The 18,612-nt window shown below is 37.3% G+C and overlaps 1 protein-coding gene across 1 annotated transcript in view; it reads left to right on the top strand.

Moving 5' to 3' along the window:
• The window catches only part of USH2A (usherin), a 689,941-nt gene that overhangs the window by 469,486 nt on the left and 201,843 nt on the right, over positions 1 to 18,612 (top strand). Inside the window, exons 43-46 of the mRNA XM_044266844.1 lie at positions 1,716 to 1,879; positions 11,981 to 12,190; positions 13,524 to 13,726; positions 17,816 to 17,928. Of these exons, the coding sequence (XP_044122779.1) occupies positions 1,716 to 1,879; positions 11,981 to 12,190; positions 13,524 to 13,726; positions 17,816 to 17,928 (690 nt within the window). The remainder of the gene's footprint in view (positions 1 to 1,715; positions 1,880 to 11,980; positions 12,191 to 13,523; positions 13,727 to 17,815; positions 17,929 to 18,612) is intronic.

Below are 18,612 nucleotides of genomic sequence, written 5' to 3' on the forward strand. Positions count from 1 at the left end.
TTGTCAGGGTCATGCTTCCTTCAGTGTCTGGAGAAAAATTGTTTCTTGCCTGTTCCAACTTATGATGTGTTCCAAGTTGTTCCTTGGCTCGTGACCGTATAACTTCAATGTCTGCCCATCTTCACAAGGCCATCTTCTCCCTGTGTGTCTCTGTATCTGTATCAAAATTTTCCTCTGTTTTTATAAAGACATCAGTCCATTGCATTTTGGGCTTTCCTGAACCTAGAATGACCTCGACTTGACTGTGTCTGCAAAATCCCTATCTCCAAATAAGTTCACATTCAGTACCAGGGATTGGAAGTTAAACATACTGGTTGGGGGTTGGGAGCACAGAATTCAACCCATTACATCATACAAAGCAGGAAAAAAAATAAATAAAATAAGTCACAAGAAGAAAGGCTAAAGAAAACAAATGTAGAAAATTTGATGCTAGTACTTATTTGGGGGAAATAGGTAAATAGCATCAAAGAAATCACTGTCCTTACCCATCACTACAACAGACCGACACCTTATATGTGGCTGAGTCACAGCCCTGCAAAAATATCTTTGGACCATGAGTGAAAAATAAGATGACTTCAACAAGCAGTAGAAGCAGACTTCAATATAGGTGGCAGCAAAATGCTGTGAGAATCCTGGCAGAATTATTTGACACAACCCTGTAAATGGCATCCCTTCTTTGTCAAGCCTGATAAGTTGTGACTTACTGAGACACATTCCATGGGCCCTGCATTGGATGCAGGGAGTCTGGGATGATATCATAAACCCAAAAAAGGTGATGATGATCTAAGGCCAGCATATGCCCTGTGTACTGGATGACCCCGGGGATAGTGATGTGGTGTGCAACATGTTTAAGCAAATTTCATGGTCTAAGCCATTGTCCACACAAAGCCTGACTGTATCTATAAATAGCATTTTCCTATCTGGGTGGTTTTGAACCAAATGAAGAAAGCATGACAGTCTTCTACCTGAAAGAGCCAAAAAAGATTTAAAAAAAAAAATGATGGCTTTACTTTATCATTGATTTCATACGTGACTTGGGAAGTCCTCATCATCTCACATCCCCATGTCCAGTTTTCTCCTTCTGCAAAGCAATATTCAGTTTCCACTGTATTGACTCAAGTAAATATGTTCACACGATAGCAAAATGCAGCTCGCTGTAGCAAAACTCTCGGCGGGAGAATGTTGTACCCTTTGGTCACAGTTACGATTTAATTTAGGGGTTTATCAGTCTTCCAATGAGATTATGGGAGGGAAGGATAGGTGTAGGAAGAAAATGGTGATGAGGGATTCTGATATTTGAAAATGGATGAGTTTCCCAAAAGAAGAGCATAAAACTGTCTGGATCAAATTCAGATAGAACGCTGGCCTGTTGCCAGGTTTGTAATTGCATCTTGAATTGAGCTGTAATCCTCACCACTTCCGAAAACAGTAAGAGTGAGAAAACGATAAACCACATTTGTTTTAAAGAGTGGTTATTTGCTTTAGCATTCCTAATAAAATATTTTTCCTGACACTGTGGTGAAGGCTCCAGAGCTACAAAGATAGTGGCGTGTTTTTTGTGGAGGGAGGAAAAAGAAAATAATTCCCTTCTGTAGGGGGAAACAGCATGTTATGCATTTGGGGAATACTGTATTTTGTAAGGAAAAAGCAATGTGTGTGTTTTGTTTTCCTTAAAAGAGAAATATGTAATGACTTTTTGAAACATGACCTTCCAGGTTTACGACGTACGAGTATAAGGTGTTTGTACACAACAGCGTGGGTTTTACACCGAGCCAAGAAGCTACCGTGACAACATTAGCTGGTCTTCCAGAGAGGGGCACCAACCTCACTGCAACCGTTCTTAACCACACTGCCATAGATGTGACCTGGGCTAAACCAAGTAAGTTAGCTTCTCATGTCTTTAGTTCCCCTTAGCGTATTATACCAACATGAGTTTCAAGTGGACGCATTAAAAAATAAAAACAACAAAAAGCTGAGATGCTTGCGCTACTCTTCAGAGCCAGACTCTCTCTCCCTACTTTGACATCCTTCTGGGGCCTTCTCGTCCTCTTCCATTCCTTTTGGTCGGGAAAGTAATTTCTGTCACACCAACCGGTCGTGATACCAATGTCCGTGTATTAATTTGCTAGAATGCAATACTGTGCACTTTCCCACAGAAAGTTCTGCCCCCCATCTTGTAACTCGGTACTTATTAGCAAGAACCATTGACAGGATTGCAGTCATATGAGGGATTTTTCCGAGTGAATCATCTTCAGCGCTGGTTGTAGACAGAATTCCAACTTCACAAAGGAAAATGGAACCTGGACATCACCACTGGGCTTGCTTCAATAATGCAGGGGCCTCGCCCTGACCCTATTCAAAACACACCTTTATGGGCAGTTAGAAGAGCTTACAGATGGATCTAATCTGCTCCTGCAATTTTAGAAACACAAAAACTGAAATTTCAGATCTTGTTGGTCTGCAGAATAGCGTTTAACAGCAGACCTGTTAATTTGTAGTGATCCGTTATCACCATTAGAAAACAGCAATGAGGGGCCCCTGGGTGGTTCAGTGGGTTGAGCCTCTGCCTTCAGTACAAGTCATGATCTCAGGGTCCTGGGATCGAGCCCCACGTCGGGCTCTCTGCTCGGCGGGGAGCCTGCTTCCCCCTCTCTCTCTCTGCCTGCCTCTCTGCCTAGTTGTGATTTCTCTCTCTGCCAAATAAATAAATAAAATCTTTAAAAAAAAACAGCAATGAATTTATCATGGAAATAGGTGTTGTAACCATTCTTAGAAGTACCACTTGAGATCTGGCAAGTAGTTGAATCAAAACTTACTAGAATAGTACCACATATTGAGAAACATCTGATTCACAAATCCCCAAGTGAAATGTTTGTCTCATGAAAGAGAACTGTACCTGCTAGGGTAACCATCTATGGTTAGAGTCTGCATAGCTATAAAACTACTCTTGGCTGGGGATGACTAGGGAATAGTAATCACGTGATTTTCATTCAACCTTTGAGTTTTGTGCCAGCCTAAGACATGCTCCCTGTTCCTCTTAGAACATCTGAGTGGATTTGCCTCCATGTTATATTTTATCAGTTGTAAATTAAAACCAGGATTAGGTGACATTAACGGTAAATTAAAATCTGTACCTGCTCTGTTGATCTACGTTGCCACTAAATAACCCATTTTTACAGAAGACTATCACCCTAGGGTTTTTATAAAGTTGCTGGTTTCTAATAATCTGTGTCACCTCTGTTGGGATCTCTTAAGCCATTTAAATGGAAGAATGGAAATTAATTGATGCTTATGATTACCCTCTGAGACACCTCTGGGAAAAATACAAAGTTTTTATCTGGAGATGGATTTTTATGTCTGATATATTTGCATTCATCTCCCAATTCCTCTCTACTTTACCCTCACCACCTGACTCATCTTAAAAGCCTGCTCATAAAGGTGGATGTCCTCCCCCTCATCTGACATTTGAATACTGCTGCTGAGATCCAGCTGCTGAATTTTTGCCAGTATGGGTCCTTTACGTTATAATTGCATGCCTGAAGTAAGCGTGCTTATAAAAACTGACAAACCTAATAGATCTGCAGCAGCTCGCTGAAGTTTCATTACCTTGGTAATCTGAACCTCTGACCTTCGGGATGTAGGTAATGCAATCTGCTGTTATTTCCATTCATACCTTAGAAATATTTCAGATAACTATTTGTGAGCACAAAGGTTAACTCTCAGAAGAGGGTCAGCTCTCCCAAAGCTTGTTGCATTATCATTTTCTTCCTTCGTGCAACCTGCTAGCCTAAGTAAATTAACTAGTCACTCCTCTATGATAGGGCCACCTCTTTTTTTTGCAATTTTAATTTAAGTTGTTTCCTTGGTTTCCTGGATACGTTTGGCACATTGTTGAATATGCTAAAAGGCACAAAACTGTAGGATGAAAATCAATTGTATAGATTTATAAATATTATTAAAGATTGCCTTTCAAAAAAACATAAAAATGTATTTTTGAAAAACCATATTCTGTCTTAACTGTGACCTCCCCTTGGATACACCATTTTGATGGCTGCGTATTTCTGGTAAATTTTTACTAACCACAGATTAACGGGAATGTTATTGAGCATTTTAGAAGGACTCATTTTGAATGTTTGCTTCACTGTGTCGTCTCACGTGAGGTAAAAGCATCCCCACATTCCTTCAGTTCCTTTTTAGGGTTCATATAGCAAACTGGCAGCACACAGACCACATTTACTTCCCCATCCCCCCTACACTGTATTGCCTATAGTATTTTTCTTAAGTAATATTTTTCCAACATTTAACAATTAGAAGATTTTGCATAAAGATGCTGATTTGGGGATTGATTTGAAAAAATCAAATGATTGGTTGAAATTTTTTTCACACTTCAGTTCTCCTGTGGGTGATTCCATCTATTCTCACTGTTTCAAATTCTCCTAACTAGGAAAATTACAAATTCCCATGGAGCCTTATGAAGGGATGATTTTAAAAAATAAACTTTGGAATCAGGGAAACTTGAGTTTGGATCCCAGTCCCAGTGTTTTTTTAGCGCTATGACTAAAGCCACTTAACCTCACTGAATCCTGGTTTCCTCATCCAGTATCTTTAAAATGTTGTGATAGGGATGAAATGAGATAATATATGTTTAGAATTTAATATATCATTATTTAGTATCAGTATAAAGTATTACTGTGTCTCTAAAATGTTGACAGTGTTGTCAATAGCAGTTTTACAAAAGAAAAAAAATTGGAAAGCCATTTCTAATAAGAATTTGGTCATGGCATTCAGATAAAAGCTTTTCTATGGTGAGTTGAAGATAGACAAAGAGGAGATGTCGCTTTATAATGATCTAACTTGACTAAAAGGTAGAACCACCAACCGTTGCATAGTATCATTTCCTACCCCCTCCCCCTTGAAGGTGGTGTTCCCCATGCCCATCAACCTAGACACTACACACACTTACCAGCCTTGGAGTTAGTCATGGCCTTGTGCCTATGTTCGTACCAATAAAATGTGAAAATAAATGATGTATGTCTTTGGGTGTCATAAGCACAAAACATTAGCTATGTCCCTTTCTGTTCTCTCTTCATAATTTCCCTGGGCGGAATGTAGACATGGCGGTTTTCTCAGTTTCAACTCTGCAGACATGGACGACACCCTAAAAGAGCCAAACCACATAAGAGAAGGAACCTGGGATGTTGAAATAGAACACCATCTGATTCACTCATTTGGGGGCTACTATGTGAGATATGAATTAGCATCTGTTTTATTTAAGTCAACTTTTATCAGTGCCTCTTGGTTACCACAGTTCAGTTAACTCTCTCAGTCCCTGTTTGCCTATATGAGTTCACTTAAGGAGCAGAAGTTATCTATCCTGTTTCTATTGTTTAATATAGCACGATGAGTAATTAACATATCTCATATACAATTTCCTTTAAATACAATTTTCTCCGGCAGGCTATTGATGGGAGTTGGAACACAATGAAAGACTAGGTAGCTGGGAGGATTTCCTAAATACAGGTGTTTGTTTCTGACGATGCAGAAGTCAGATAGAAGGCATGAGAAACCTTTTTGGGAAAGATAAGGAGCCAGGTTTGGATCACTTCTTTATGTAAGCGATTTTCTCTTGCAGAGTAAAGAATTTTTTTTTTAAAGATTTTATTTATTCATTTGACAGACAGAGATCACAAGTAGGCAGAGAGGCAGGCAGAGAGAGAGGGGGGAGGCAGGCTCCCTGCCGAGCAGAGAGCCCAATGCAGGGCTTGATCCCAGGACTCTGAGATCATGACCTGAGCCAAAGGCAGCAGCTTAACCCACTGAGCCACCCAGGTGTCCCAAGTAGAGTATTTTTTAAGGAAGTAATTTGATTAAAAAAAAAAATTTTTTTTTAAAACTCTACCCTCAACTTAGGACTCGAATTCACAACCCAGAGATCAAGAGTCTCATGCTATACTGACTGAGCCAGCCAGGTGCCCCACAAGAAGTAGTTTTGGTTCCTCACATTTTCCAGGAAGTATTTGGTTAATGACACAAAGCTCTGCATGTTGAATTTGGGAAATTGAACACTGATTTGAGAATCTATGAGCAAGATACACTTCTATTATAAAATAACCTTAATGGGATCCTTCCAAGTTTTTACATTTGAACAAAATTACCTCCTCCCAAGGAGCCTGCTAATGAGAGATGCGTCTAAAGAAGTCAATCCTAGGCAAATCTGGACACCTATTGAATGGAGTGGTTTGCTGTAATTGCTCTAGATCAGGCCACAGATGTTTTTGTAAAAAGCCAGATAGTAAATACTTCAGGCTTTGTGTGCTATATATACTCTATGTGGCAGCTGCTTAACTTTGCCATTGTAGCACAAACACAGCAATAGATGGCACCTACACCAGCATAGTTGTGTTCCAGGAACAGTTTATTATGGACACTGAGATAAAATCTTCATATAATTTTCACATGTCACAAAACACTATTCTTTTGATCTTTTCCCCCCAGCCATTTAAAAAATGTAAAACCCATGCCTCGCTTGCAGATTATTATAACCAGGTGTCAGATCACATTTGACCTAGAGGCCAGATTTTGCCCATGGACCATCATTGGCTGACCCTAATGTAGATGCTAAAAATCTAGAGGATGTAATTGACATTAATAGTAATCTGTAGGGGTGCCTCTGTCACTCACATGGTTAAGTGTCTGCCTGTGGTTTAGGTCATGACCCCATGGTCCTGGGATCGGGCCCCACGTTGGGCTCCTTGCTCAGTGGGAAGAACTTCTCCCCCTGCCTGCTGCTCCCCCCACTTGTGTGTTCTCTCTCTCTGTCAAATAATGTCAAATAAATAAATAAATAAAATCTTTAATAGTAATCTCTAAAAATAATCCAACAGCATGTGAGGAGCATTACCTAAGTGCTTTAGCAAGAGGACTTTGAGCTAGCTCACCTAACAACTGTTTTAAATTACTTGGGAATCTATTACAAAGGAGAGGAAACTCTTGTATATTTGAGAACTGTTACAGCTAAGATCACCCAAAATGTCATCTAATAGCAAAAGTTATGTCCAAAGTTTATAACCGTCTTCAGCTCACTGAGGTGGCCTGATTGATACACTACAGTTAGAGGAACACCTGTACTCAGATAAATTTATATGATCTAGAAAATATGGGTTGCACATCATAGGATTAGAATATCTGAACAAATTTAACAAATGTTTTTTGTTGTTTCAAACACATGCTAGCATGAACAGCTCCAAATCATGTAACTCTAGCTCAGATATTCACACTTTGATGTCTAAGTCCACCTGGTGGCCAGAAAAACACTTCAAATTCAAGAAGTCTCAAGTGGAACAAGTGTCCATCCCATAATTACTCCTATGTTTTCTTTTTTTTTTTACTCCTATGTTTTCTATTTTATGTAATGAGATCCACCCAGAAACCAAAACCATAAATCTGAGATTTCTATAATTCTTCCTTACCCCTTCTAAACTCTCTGGGGTGGCTTAAGGACCTCGGCACCTTCCATCTAGTAGATCCACCATTCCCTTGGGCCTTCAAGTCCTCCAGGTGGGAAAACTAAAGACAATCGGAAACGGCCAGTTGCTCTAATAAGAGCACAAAGATGCAAGAAGCCCAGAAAATATATTCTGGCTATTTGACAAAAAGAGAAAAGACATGGGTATTGGTGAATGCTAACTTTATCTTCTGTAGTGATTTCTAAAGTTAAATGCTATTTGTCCTATTAATGCTATTGGTGGGTTAGTGCTATCTTTCCCTTTTTTTTCATGACTTCCTGTTTTATGTGTGAATTCAGGGTACTGTTACTTTCCTTGACCTTCTTACCTGCCATTTTCAATGTTCATTATAAATTATTATATAATTATTTTTACATAATCATTTTCTCTAAATAGTTTTGGTTTTTATTATCAATTCTAAAGCTTTCCCAGTCTTGAATTCTGGATCTTGATTCACCCTTTTTATCTTCTGGATAACATTATTGGGAAAATTTTACCATTGAAGTTAAATAATTACTCTTATATATATGTATGTATGTATCTATAAATATATATACATATATATATTTAAACTCTTGTCCTGAGTAAGAAAGTCTTTTTTGTTGCATTTGCACATAAATAATTACTTAGATGTGTATGAAATTCTTGTATCAAAATGTTTTCCCTCAAAACCTGATGAAATTGTTCCATTGTCTCCCAATATTTGATGTTCTGGATGAGAAGTCTGAAACTCGCCTAACTTTTTCTCCTCTGTAGATAATCTTCTAACGTTTAGTTTACCTTTGAAGTGTTAGAATGTTCCATGATATGTCTATGTTTGGATATATTCTCATTATTTCGATCAAAACCGTATTAATTCAATTTATGGACATAAACCTTTATGTTGGGTCAGGTTTCATGGGGAATTTTATGTTCATCATTATTCATTCCATTTATTTTTTAAGTTGATTAGATATTTTTATTCTCTGTCCTCAATATCTATAATTCTGACTTTCACTGATTTCTTCTTAGTCATTTTCCTCTCCATTCATTCCTACTGTGTACTTTTAATCTGACTTTTTCTCCTTTCCAGGCAGATTTGAATTCTGTCATTGCTTTTTATGTTTCCTTGCTATCTTATTTAAGTAAGAGCAGTTAACATCTTTGTCTTCATATCTGTCTTTTCATGATCATAGGTACATGTTTCATAGAAGCTCCCTTTTCATAAAGGCATGTCCCCCCTTTGTTATTTAAGAATAAAATGCAAATGTTTTCTAAAACTTCCATCTCATTCTCATAAAAGTAATACATATACACACAAATCTGCTTTTGAAGTTTCTAGACTATGTTTTCCCTCTCCCGTGCTATGAAGAAATCTTGTGACTTAATGTTTTTTCTCTTTCAGAAAAGGGAACTATATTCAGGCTCAGCTTTTACCAATATGCGGGGAAGGTGAAATTTACTTGGCTCCTCATTCTAGCTATTTCAATTCCAATAACATTCCTCTCTCAGAGGTAGACTCAAGGTCAGCAGCCTTTAATTTTGTGCTGGTCTATTGAACTAAGGATGTATCTCCTGTTTCTTAGACAGTTCAGTGACTTGGGAAGAACCCACTGAAGTTTAAAAACTTGTTTGAACAATTAAAAAGTATACTGTGCATATACTGCTCCTAGAACTCGTCCTAAGATAACTAGGATATGAAGATACAATGTGTTTTCTACTATTTTTCTGTGTTTCAGACTCTGCACTAAATGAATGAGTGAAAAGAAATGTTGAAGTAGATGTTGATGAGAGGCAAGATAATGTAGAAATCTGGTTAGAGAGGCCTCTATATTATGGAGTAAGACATAACCAATGGAACTCAATTGCCATCTTTTTCTATCTTTTGAGGGACTATAGATTCTGTTCTATTTCAAGTGGGTTGATATATGGTACATGGCTAAGAATTTGCATCTAATGGAATTTTATCCAGATGTCAACACAAAATCTTTGTTCATCTTGAACTTACAGTGCTAGTCACAATATTTTCAATGTATATACATAAGTACATTGATTGAAGCTTGATGGGGGAGATATCAGGGATGTTCAACTACACAGGTTTTACACAGGTAAAACCCATTTATAGTTGCCAGGAATATTTGGAAGCACTTCATCAAATTATATCTTTAGTGCTTGTATATCTAACAAGAATCCTCACTTAACAAACTAAAATACGACATAAACTTCAAACCTAGTACACTTTCCATTATACTTCAGCGGCTATTAATTAATGAGAAATACTATTGTAAGCCAGTAAAAAATAATTCTAATGAAAGAAGAAAGTTTTGCATTCACAGCACCAATGGCTTTGCTGTACTTGACTAACATCATCTGGGAAAATATTGATGGATATGAATAACCAGTTCCTGCCAATGTACAATAATTACCTTATTATTGAAGGTGCTTGCATGTTGTGACATCAGAGAAAAGAAAATCTTAATCCCCAGAGTCCTCCAAGTTTGTCACTAAAGATCTCTTACTATAGACTCTTCCAACCATACTGACATTCCAAACCTGGTGCTAGAAATAAGATCAAAGCAATATTGTGTTCAGCATTCAATTTTTATGCAAGACTCCCAAGATCTTATCGAAAAGGGGTCCTTAAATGAAGTCAGACATCCTTTAAAGCCATATTCCCTTAAGTGGCCATATGCTATGTACTCACATATCAGAGACACTGTACTTTAATGACCATAAAGAAAAATGCCACATTTTCTTCTGTCTTTGGACTAGTGCTACTGAACTATTTTGATGCATACTTTTACATACAATATCAGGAGATTTTTAAACCAGCATTCCACCCCACAATCCTAACATGAACTGAGGTGATAGTTTCTGCTTAAGGTCTTTAAAAATAATACTAATCTAAGTAGAGCAGTATACTATGTAGTATACTTACACTATTTCCTACCTAAGAAAATGTAGCTGTTTTATGGCTTCTTTTTATTTTATTTTTTTACTTTTTAGTTAATCTATGTACCTTTTAATTTTAAATTCAAGTACCCAACATATAGTACATCATTAGTTTTTGATGGAGTGTTCAATGATTTGCTAGTTGCATATCACATCCAGTGCACATCAGATCTCGTACCCTCCTTAATGCCGCACCTCTCTCCTTTCTGCAATCCTCGGTTTGTTTCCCAGAGCCAAGAATCTCTCATGGATTTTTCTCCCTCTCTGATTTCTTCCCATTCAGTTTTTCCTTCGGTTCCCTATGTTCCTCTGCGTTATTCCTTTATGTTCCACATATGAGTTAAACCATATAACAATTGTCTTTCTCTGATTTATTTCATTTAGCATAATAACCTCTAGTTCCATCCATGTCAATTTAGATGGTGGGTAGTAATCCTTTCTGATGGCTGAGTAGTATTCCATTGTATATATGAGCCACTTCTTTATCCATTCATCTGTTGAAGGACATCTGGCTCCTTCCATAGTTTTGCTGTTGTTGCCATTGCTGCTATGAACATTGGGGTCCATGTGCCGTATTTTCACTACCTCCGTATCTTTGGGGTAAATATCCAGTAGTGAAATTTCTGGGTCATCGGACAGCTTTGCTTTTAACTTCTTGAGGAACCTCTGTACTATTTTCCAGAGCGGCTGAACTAGCTCGCATTCCCACCAAGCATCATTGTAGAAAGGTAATGTGAAGCAGAACTTAGAGCAAAGAAAGGAGAAACTGGGTAAAAGCAGAAAAAGAAAACAGTAAGCCTGTCTTTAAAAGGATGATGGTTGAGGAATTGATGAGTTATATTCGTGAGACAGTAAGTGATTGATTTTGGCACCCTTTAAACATTTGTCTACATCATAGAAACACAATGAAGTAGGAGAAAAGAATGAGAACCTTGATAAAAATTCAGATATCATCCTGGGATCCTACCGAGCAAATCCTTAAGGAGAGAATGCTGTATCATTCTACAACATCAACAGTGTACATAACAGGATATCTGCCTAACATTCTTTTAGGTAGCATTTAGCAATTTCAAAAATGCCTCAAGTTCTAGGATCAATGTCAGGAAATGCCCTGATTTGCATTAGCATCGACTCCTCTCAAGGATGATGTTGCTTAGAAATGGAAGTTGTTCCATGTTTTGAATACTTTATTTTACTCTTAGTTTCCTTTCATAACTGTTATGTTAGAGTTCTGAAGATTAGTTGAATAACTAATAGCATAATTAAATATTTAAAACTAGTAGCATAATTAAAATATTTGAAAGAAATTTAAAAGTTTATTTTCCTATAAAGGTAAGTTTCTTTGTAATTAATCATAGGATGAGGGCAAGAAAAAGGAACTTTTTTTAAGAAGTAAAAACCAGTGCCACCATAAAGAAGTTTCCATAAGCATTCCATTTCCCCCTTCTAGACACAGCTGAAGTTTATCTTCTGGTTTTTTTTTCCCCCTGAGAAACCTTTTTAGATCAGGCACAATTACAGTATCCTGCATTTATTGTTAACAGCCTTTCAAGACCTACAAGGTGATGTTGAATATTACACACTTTTTTGGAGTTCTGCTACCTCAAATGAATCTCTCAAAATCCTCCCAGATGTAAACTCTCATGTCATCAGCCACTTAAATCCAAACACAGAGTATCGGATTTTTATCTCTGTCTTCAATGGAGTCCACAGCATCACCGGAGAAGTACTGCGCGCAACCACTTTCGATGGGGGTGAGTCCAGATTTCAAGGGACACTTGGCTTCAGAGATGCAAATGAAATTGATTGATTCTTGCTGAGGTTGAGATCAGTCATCCCTCCATTATAAAATTTCCGGTGTTGGAGAGAAGGGGGTTGGGGCTAAAATGCTTAAGTGCTTGCTGTCATCAAGTGGCAGATCAATACACAGTCCCTTAGAGACAGCAGCACAAGGCTCTAATAATGGGATATTAGCCCAGTTTGTTCCTGTTCTTTTCGGTGTATGCTGAGTTTGGAGCTGAGTTCACATCAATAAATGGTGACATTTAGAAACTTCTTTTTTTTAAGATTTGCTCTCAGAAGCAGTATGCTTTTCAAAACGACAGCCAGGCACCGTGAGGGCTCTCCCTGAGTCACCAGAAATGGTAGGTGGAAGTTCAGCCACTGAGAAAAATTGCCTATGACTCATTTCTAAGCCAGTTAGCAAGGGGGAGGAAGCAAGGGAAGCAACTTGTGAATCTGAAATGTGTTTGGAATGGTCTTTCTAATCTTTTTGGCTTTATAAAGTCTCATTATAAACATTATAATATCATTACCTCCCAAGCAAGTGTTCCAGGTCATTAGCAGAGCACTTTAAGTGTGGAACCCATTTCCCTTTGTGGTGCCAAAGGTCAACACCTTTTGTTTATAAAATAGAATGGATCACAAGGACAATTTTTCAGCTAGTTAAGATGGGTTCTTATGATAAAAATAGGTCTTTGCATAGTTATTTCTGACATGCTTGAATAATTGTGTAATTTAACGCCAAGCAAGATTTTTTTCCTAATGTTAGATTTCATCATTACCTATGGTAATCAACATTCAAAATCATTTACATAATGACAATATTGCATTATTGCTTCATATTGCTTGAGTTACAAGCTAGTAACATCAAATGATTTTTTACGTTCCACCAGCCTCAGCCTCAATGTATTTGAGTTTTATTTTTTGCTTAAGGAGCAAATTTTCTTTTTTTCTTTTTTTTTCCTGTGAGGTATGGGGTGAAGGGATGGGGAAAGAGACAAATAATAGATATGTGTTCGTGCTGCAGATGGGTGAATAATTTATCATCATATCCCACTGGTCACATAGTATTGAAGATTAGCACTATGCTGGTGGTATAAAGCATTTTACCACCAATTCTTATGGTTTCTAACTGAGAGTATAATAAGCCAATTTACAGAGGACTACAGACTGTGATAACTTCATCAGAGGAAAGCAGATAAGCAACAAACCCTTTGCTAAACCTAAATACTAATCTGCATTGAGTTTAACAAGTGCTTTTTCAGAGACAGCTGGAGTTTATTCAGTTTCTTCCTTTAATTCTAGAGCCTCAGGGCATGCTTCCTCCAGAGGTTGTCATCATCAACAGTACAGCTGTACGTGTCATCTGGACATCTCCTTCAAACCCAAATGGTGTTGTCACTGAATATTCCATCTATGTAAATAATAAGCTCTACAAGACTGGAATGAATGTGCCTGGGTCTTTCATTCTGAGAGACCTGTCTCCCTTCACTATCTATGACATTCAGGTTAGAACACTGTTTTTTGATGGTTCAGTTTATAGGTATGTTAAATAAAACATGCTAGGCTATGTCTCTCGGTGGACACCTTCAGTCTTGGTTACAGATTATTTATTTACCGGGGGAGGGGAGAGAAAAGAGCTAAACTGATTAGGATTAAATCTATTTGCTGCGGGCAAACACATGAGTCTCTGGAGAGAAGATAATGGTAATATGGAAAACAATGGTGATGATATTCTCACCGGCAGGCAAAATGAGGCAAGCCATATATTGGCAGGAAATCTTGCCATGCAGTTTGCTTTTGTCCTGCCTGGTTCTTTCACCGCGATCAAAAGCAGAATCAGCCTGTGAATGTGGAGACATTTTTTTTTTTTTTAATCCCTACATCTGCTGTTTACTAATTTAATATCCTCAAGGAAGTGTTTTTCCTTTGGAGTCAGTTATCTTTTTTGTAAGGACAATGGACTCCACAACTTAAAACATTCTATCCACCTCTGGCATTCCGTGATTCTGAAGGCAACAAGAAAAGTGACTATATGGCAGACAAGAATATATTAAAGGGTTTTGCCACATGTGTGGCAACCCTCCCCTATGTGAAAAGAGTTGTATTAAACATTTTTGCCCTTGAACCTTCTTTGAGACTCTGATGAACCCTTGAACCCTGCCCTGGAAAAACACGTTTGTATTTACGTGACAGAAGTCGGCTTCCACTTTCAGAATGCATTGACCATGGGAGGCCCAACTCACAGATCTCTTGGAGATCTACTGACCTTCAAAATAGAAAAAAATATAGAGACAACAAAAGCATTTATAACAAGGAACTTGTCCCCAAGGCGTTGGAAATCTTATTACCGTGCTAGGATGTAAAAGATAACAAGGCCAAATGTGGAAATTAATGATAAAAACAGAATGTTTCAGAAACTCAGAGTTCAGAGAGGAGGGTGGCAATTTGGTAAGTTTTTAAAGAAACTGTGCTGATTCTAACGAAAGAGCTTTGTAAATAATTTTCAAAAGACATTAGGCATAGAAATTTTGATGGCTACAAAAACTTTTCACTGGCTTGGTCCATTAAGTGCTACCTACTTCATTTTCCTGTACCCTACTTTCCCGCACACTTGAAGGTGAAACCCACACAATCATCTGGCTACAACCAATACTTTAGCCTCTCCTACTGCTAGGCCCACCTTCTTCAGAAAACAAAAAGATATTTGATAAAAGAAGAAAGATAGGTTGATTGTTTTTCATTACACTCCGTGATTTCCATGAACTGACCTGAGGCATCTAACATGGAACATGCAGTCAGATGCTCATGTCTGTAGCTTTTCGAGTGAGTCCATATGTGCCCATACATCATAGGTAAAATTAGAAAATAAAAATCATACTCAAAAAATCATACTCAAATTATAAAATCAATTATAAAATTTTGCATCATAGGTAAAATTATAAAATAAAAATCATACTCAAAATAAAAATCATACTCAAAAAATCATACTCAAATTATAAAATAAAAATCATACTCAAAATAATCTTTATGAACAAGGTTAATTTAGGAAGGTGATAGAGGGTTTGCTGGATTATTCTCTTTGGGGCCCTCGTGGAGAAAGACATTGAGTCCTCAAAAGGCAACTTAGTCATTTGTTTTACCAGGACTCAAAATACAATGTAAGGTGAGATCACTGGGTGCTGTGTACACGCATCCTGATCCAACTTTCTGACCATACAGCAAGAGTTGATGTGTCAGTGCTTCAGGCATGTTCTACTCTGAAAGGCTTTGCTCAGACCTACTGACTTGAGTTGCTAGTAGCCTGATAAGAGAGCATTTTGATCAGATTTAGCACATGGAAAAAGATAAGGAAACAATAGACCAAATTAGAATCTAATACTTAAATTGTGTTATTAGGAACTAAGATAGTCTTATCCTTGATAACTATATTTTTGGGAAGCTCTTCACATTCCAGGAATACTGCTTGAAGGAGTTGTTACATCACTGGAAATTTGAATACCAAATACCAAAGATTTTCATTTACGATATCAAAGATGATTTGGCCCCATTTAAAATATGCATCTAATTGATATGCCTAATACTTTAGAATTAAGGTTCTGTATGTTAACCTCCTCTGTAAAATAGCCAGTGATGAGAAAGCAGACACATAGATGCCAATGAAAATATCTACTTTTTTGAATAAACTCCTTTATGTATTTCTTTTTAAATGGAATAATATATTTTTTTAAAGATTTTATTTATTTATTTGACAGAGATCACAAGTAGGCAGAGAAACAGGCAGAGAGAGAGGAAGGGAAGCAAGCCCCCCACTGAGCAGAGAGCCCGATGTGAGACTCGATCCCGGGACCCTGAGATCACGACCCGAGCCGAAGGCAGCGGCTTAACCCACTGAGCCACCCAGGCGCCCTGGAATAATATTTTCAATTTTTGATTCTATTTTATTTTTCATATGAAACTGTAAACCTTTATAATTTGTGTTTCATTCACATTATGCAATGAAGCTATTGCAGCAGAAAGCTGCTCTAGAGATGGAGACATGGAACATTACTTTAGTAAGGATGAGAAAAATATTGACAAATTTCTCCACACTCAAACTAAAAGCTTTCTGGAGAACCATTTGAATATAGCTAAGTCGTTTGGGACTTAGAGCTATTTAGATGATAAGACAATAAAGTAAGTAAAACCCAGATCAAATATCTCATATCTTACCAGTTTGATCTTATTCCCTGATTTCCCTAACCCCTAATTCATGAACCAATGAAATGGACTTGTGAGGACTCAGTAAAATTTGTGCTAGTACCCATTATAATTTTGAGCACATATTATTTACATAATAAATTCAGTTGAATTGATTTCGAGGTACCTCATTATGCACCATATATGTCAGATATTTCCCAATATGCATGAATTTCTGTTGTCATTAATTCAAGTATATTTTAGGTTTCTTTGCCTTTAAATTATTTGGGGTTTCATGGGACATACTCAGTGTGGTGGACCTTGATAGTGTCCAAATATCTACTAAATATTACCTCAAAAGTCAAAAGACTCTATTGCATAAATAAGGATCACAACTTAAACAGCATCTTAAAAATATACCTCAGGTCCTATTTAGGTGTAAAGTGCCGTACGAATGAAAAGACATAACTACTACATACAGTAATGATTGCATTTGTCTTTTCTCATTGCCAGTGGATATTCAGAGAACTGCTTCACTTGTTCTCTGCACTAACATCTAAGCTCAGCCTTAGTGTTTAAGATTCCTCTGCATCCAGCTTTCCTCCTTTATTTATGTATTAGATGCTAAAAGTAAATTAGTGTTGGAAAAAGTGCAGATTCTCTTTGGCTTACCCTTTCATTGGGAAAAGAATGATGTGGCTCTATGGATGTTCTACCAGCAATCTTCCGTACATTCATTTGTCTCTCCCCCTCGTGGCTGCATGTGTTCCTTTTGTGTTACTAATGCTTGATGAGCCCCATTTCTAGCCTTCATTACTCCACCCTCCTGTTTTTATTCAGGTTAGGTGGCAGAATTAAAGGGTTAAATGATGATTTTCTGCTGTGATTAAGGTAAAAATACAATTGCAGCTGGAACCAATGGATATAAAAGAGCTCAGCCACACTGAAAGGCTTCTCTAGGTTTCATTTTTCTTCTATTCCACATTAGCATTTAGGCCATTCGTTGTAAAGTGTCAAGACTTCCGGGAGATATCATCATTACACAACCTGGTTATAGATCTAGAGAGCCGTATGCAGTGATAACCTATTATGCTTGCAAACTGTCACCTAAACATCTTCCATTCCTCAGCTGTGCTCCAGACAGATTACTATGTCTGTCTCTTTCTTAATGGTTGGAACCAGAGGCTAAACATCACCATTTTCATCACTAAATCAGTTGTCTTGAGCTCCTTTCTATATTCTATGCTGATTTGGTCCCAGTAGAGTCAATTGACGTCAAAAATTAATATTAATAGAACTCCAAGAAGTTGTAGAGAACTAGGAGAGTCCTGTGAAATGAGGGTGTGTGGATTCAACCCATTGGCAGTCTGTGCTTTGAAAATAATTGGATGTATTCTTTTGTAAATTAATGTCTACAGGTTGAAGTCTGTACCAAATATGCCTGTATGAAGAGTAATGGAACCCAAATCACCACTGTGGAAGATACCCCAAGTGATATACCAATGCCCACAATTCATGGCATCACTTCAAGGTAAAATTTTTTGCCAGTTAATCTAAAGAGCTGATCATAAGCAATGAAAATTAAAAACCAAAGATTTTATCCCAGCAAGGACAATCTCATTTTAAAAGTTGCTATAAAAATCTGTATAAATCAAGAGGTACCTGGATGGCTCAGTCAGTAAGGCATCAGATTCTTGATTTTGGCTCAGGTCATGGTTTTAGGGTTGTGAAATCAAGCCCCATGTCGGGCTTTGCACTGGGCATGGAGTCTATGTAACATTCTCTTTCTATCCCTTTATTCGTCTCTCCCCACCAAAAAATCTGTAAATCAGAATTTTTCTATTATTAGTTACTGATTTTCACTGGACATATCATCTAATATTTAAGTTTTAATGTCCCTGATTTTCCAGAATTACCTCCCTTTATTTAGTAACCTGTGAACAAATGCTTAAAAGTACAAAATATTTTCTATATTTAAATGTGTCCTTAGTGCTCTCTTTGGCAGCACATACACTAAATGTGTCCTTAAGTGAATCCTTTGGTAATGCAAAGAATATAATTTTAATTAGGTTAGCTACCTTCTAAGTTAATCTCTTTGAAAAAAAAAATAGATAGATGTACATATGTCAGATTGCCCTAAACCTAGAAACATCTATAAAATAAACAAGGGAGATAATCTTTGTATAACCTTTACCAATATCATCAGACTCTTGGT

This window comes from Neovison vison, chromosome 10 (assembly GCF_020171115.1).
Source record: "Neovison vison isolate M4711 chromosome 10, ASM_NN_V1, whole genome shotgun sequence".
Lineage (NCBI taxonomy): Eukaryota > Metazoa > Chordata > Mammalia > Carnivora > Mustelidae > Neogale > Neogale vison.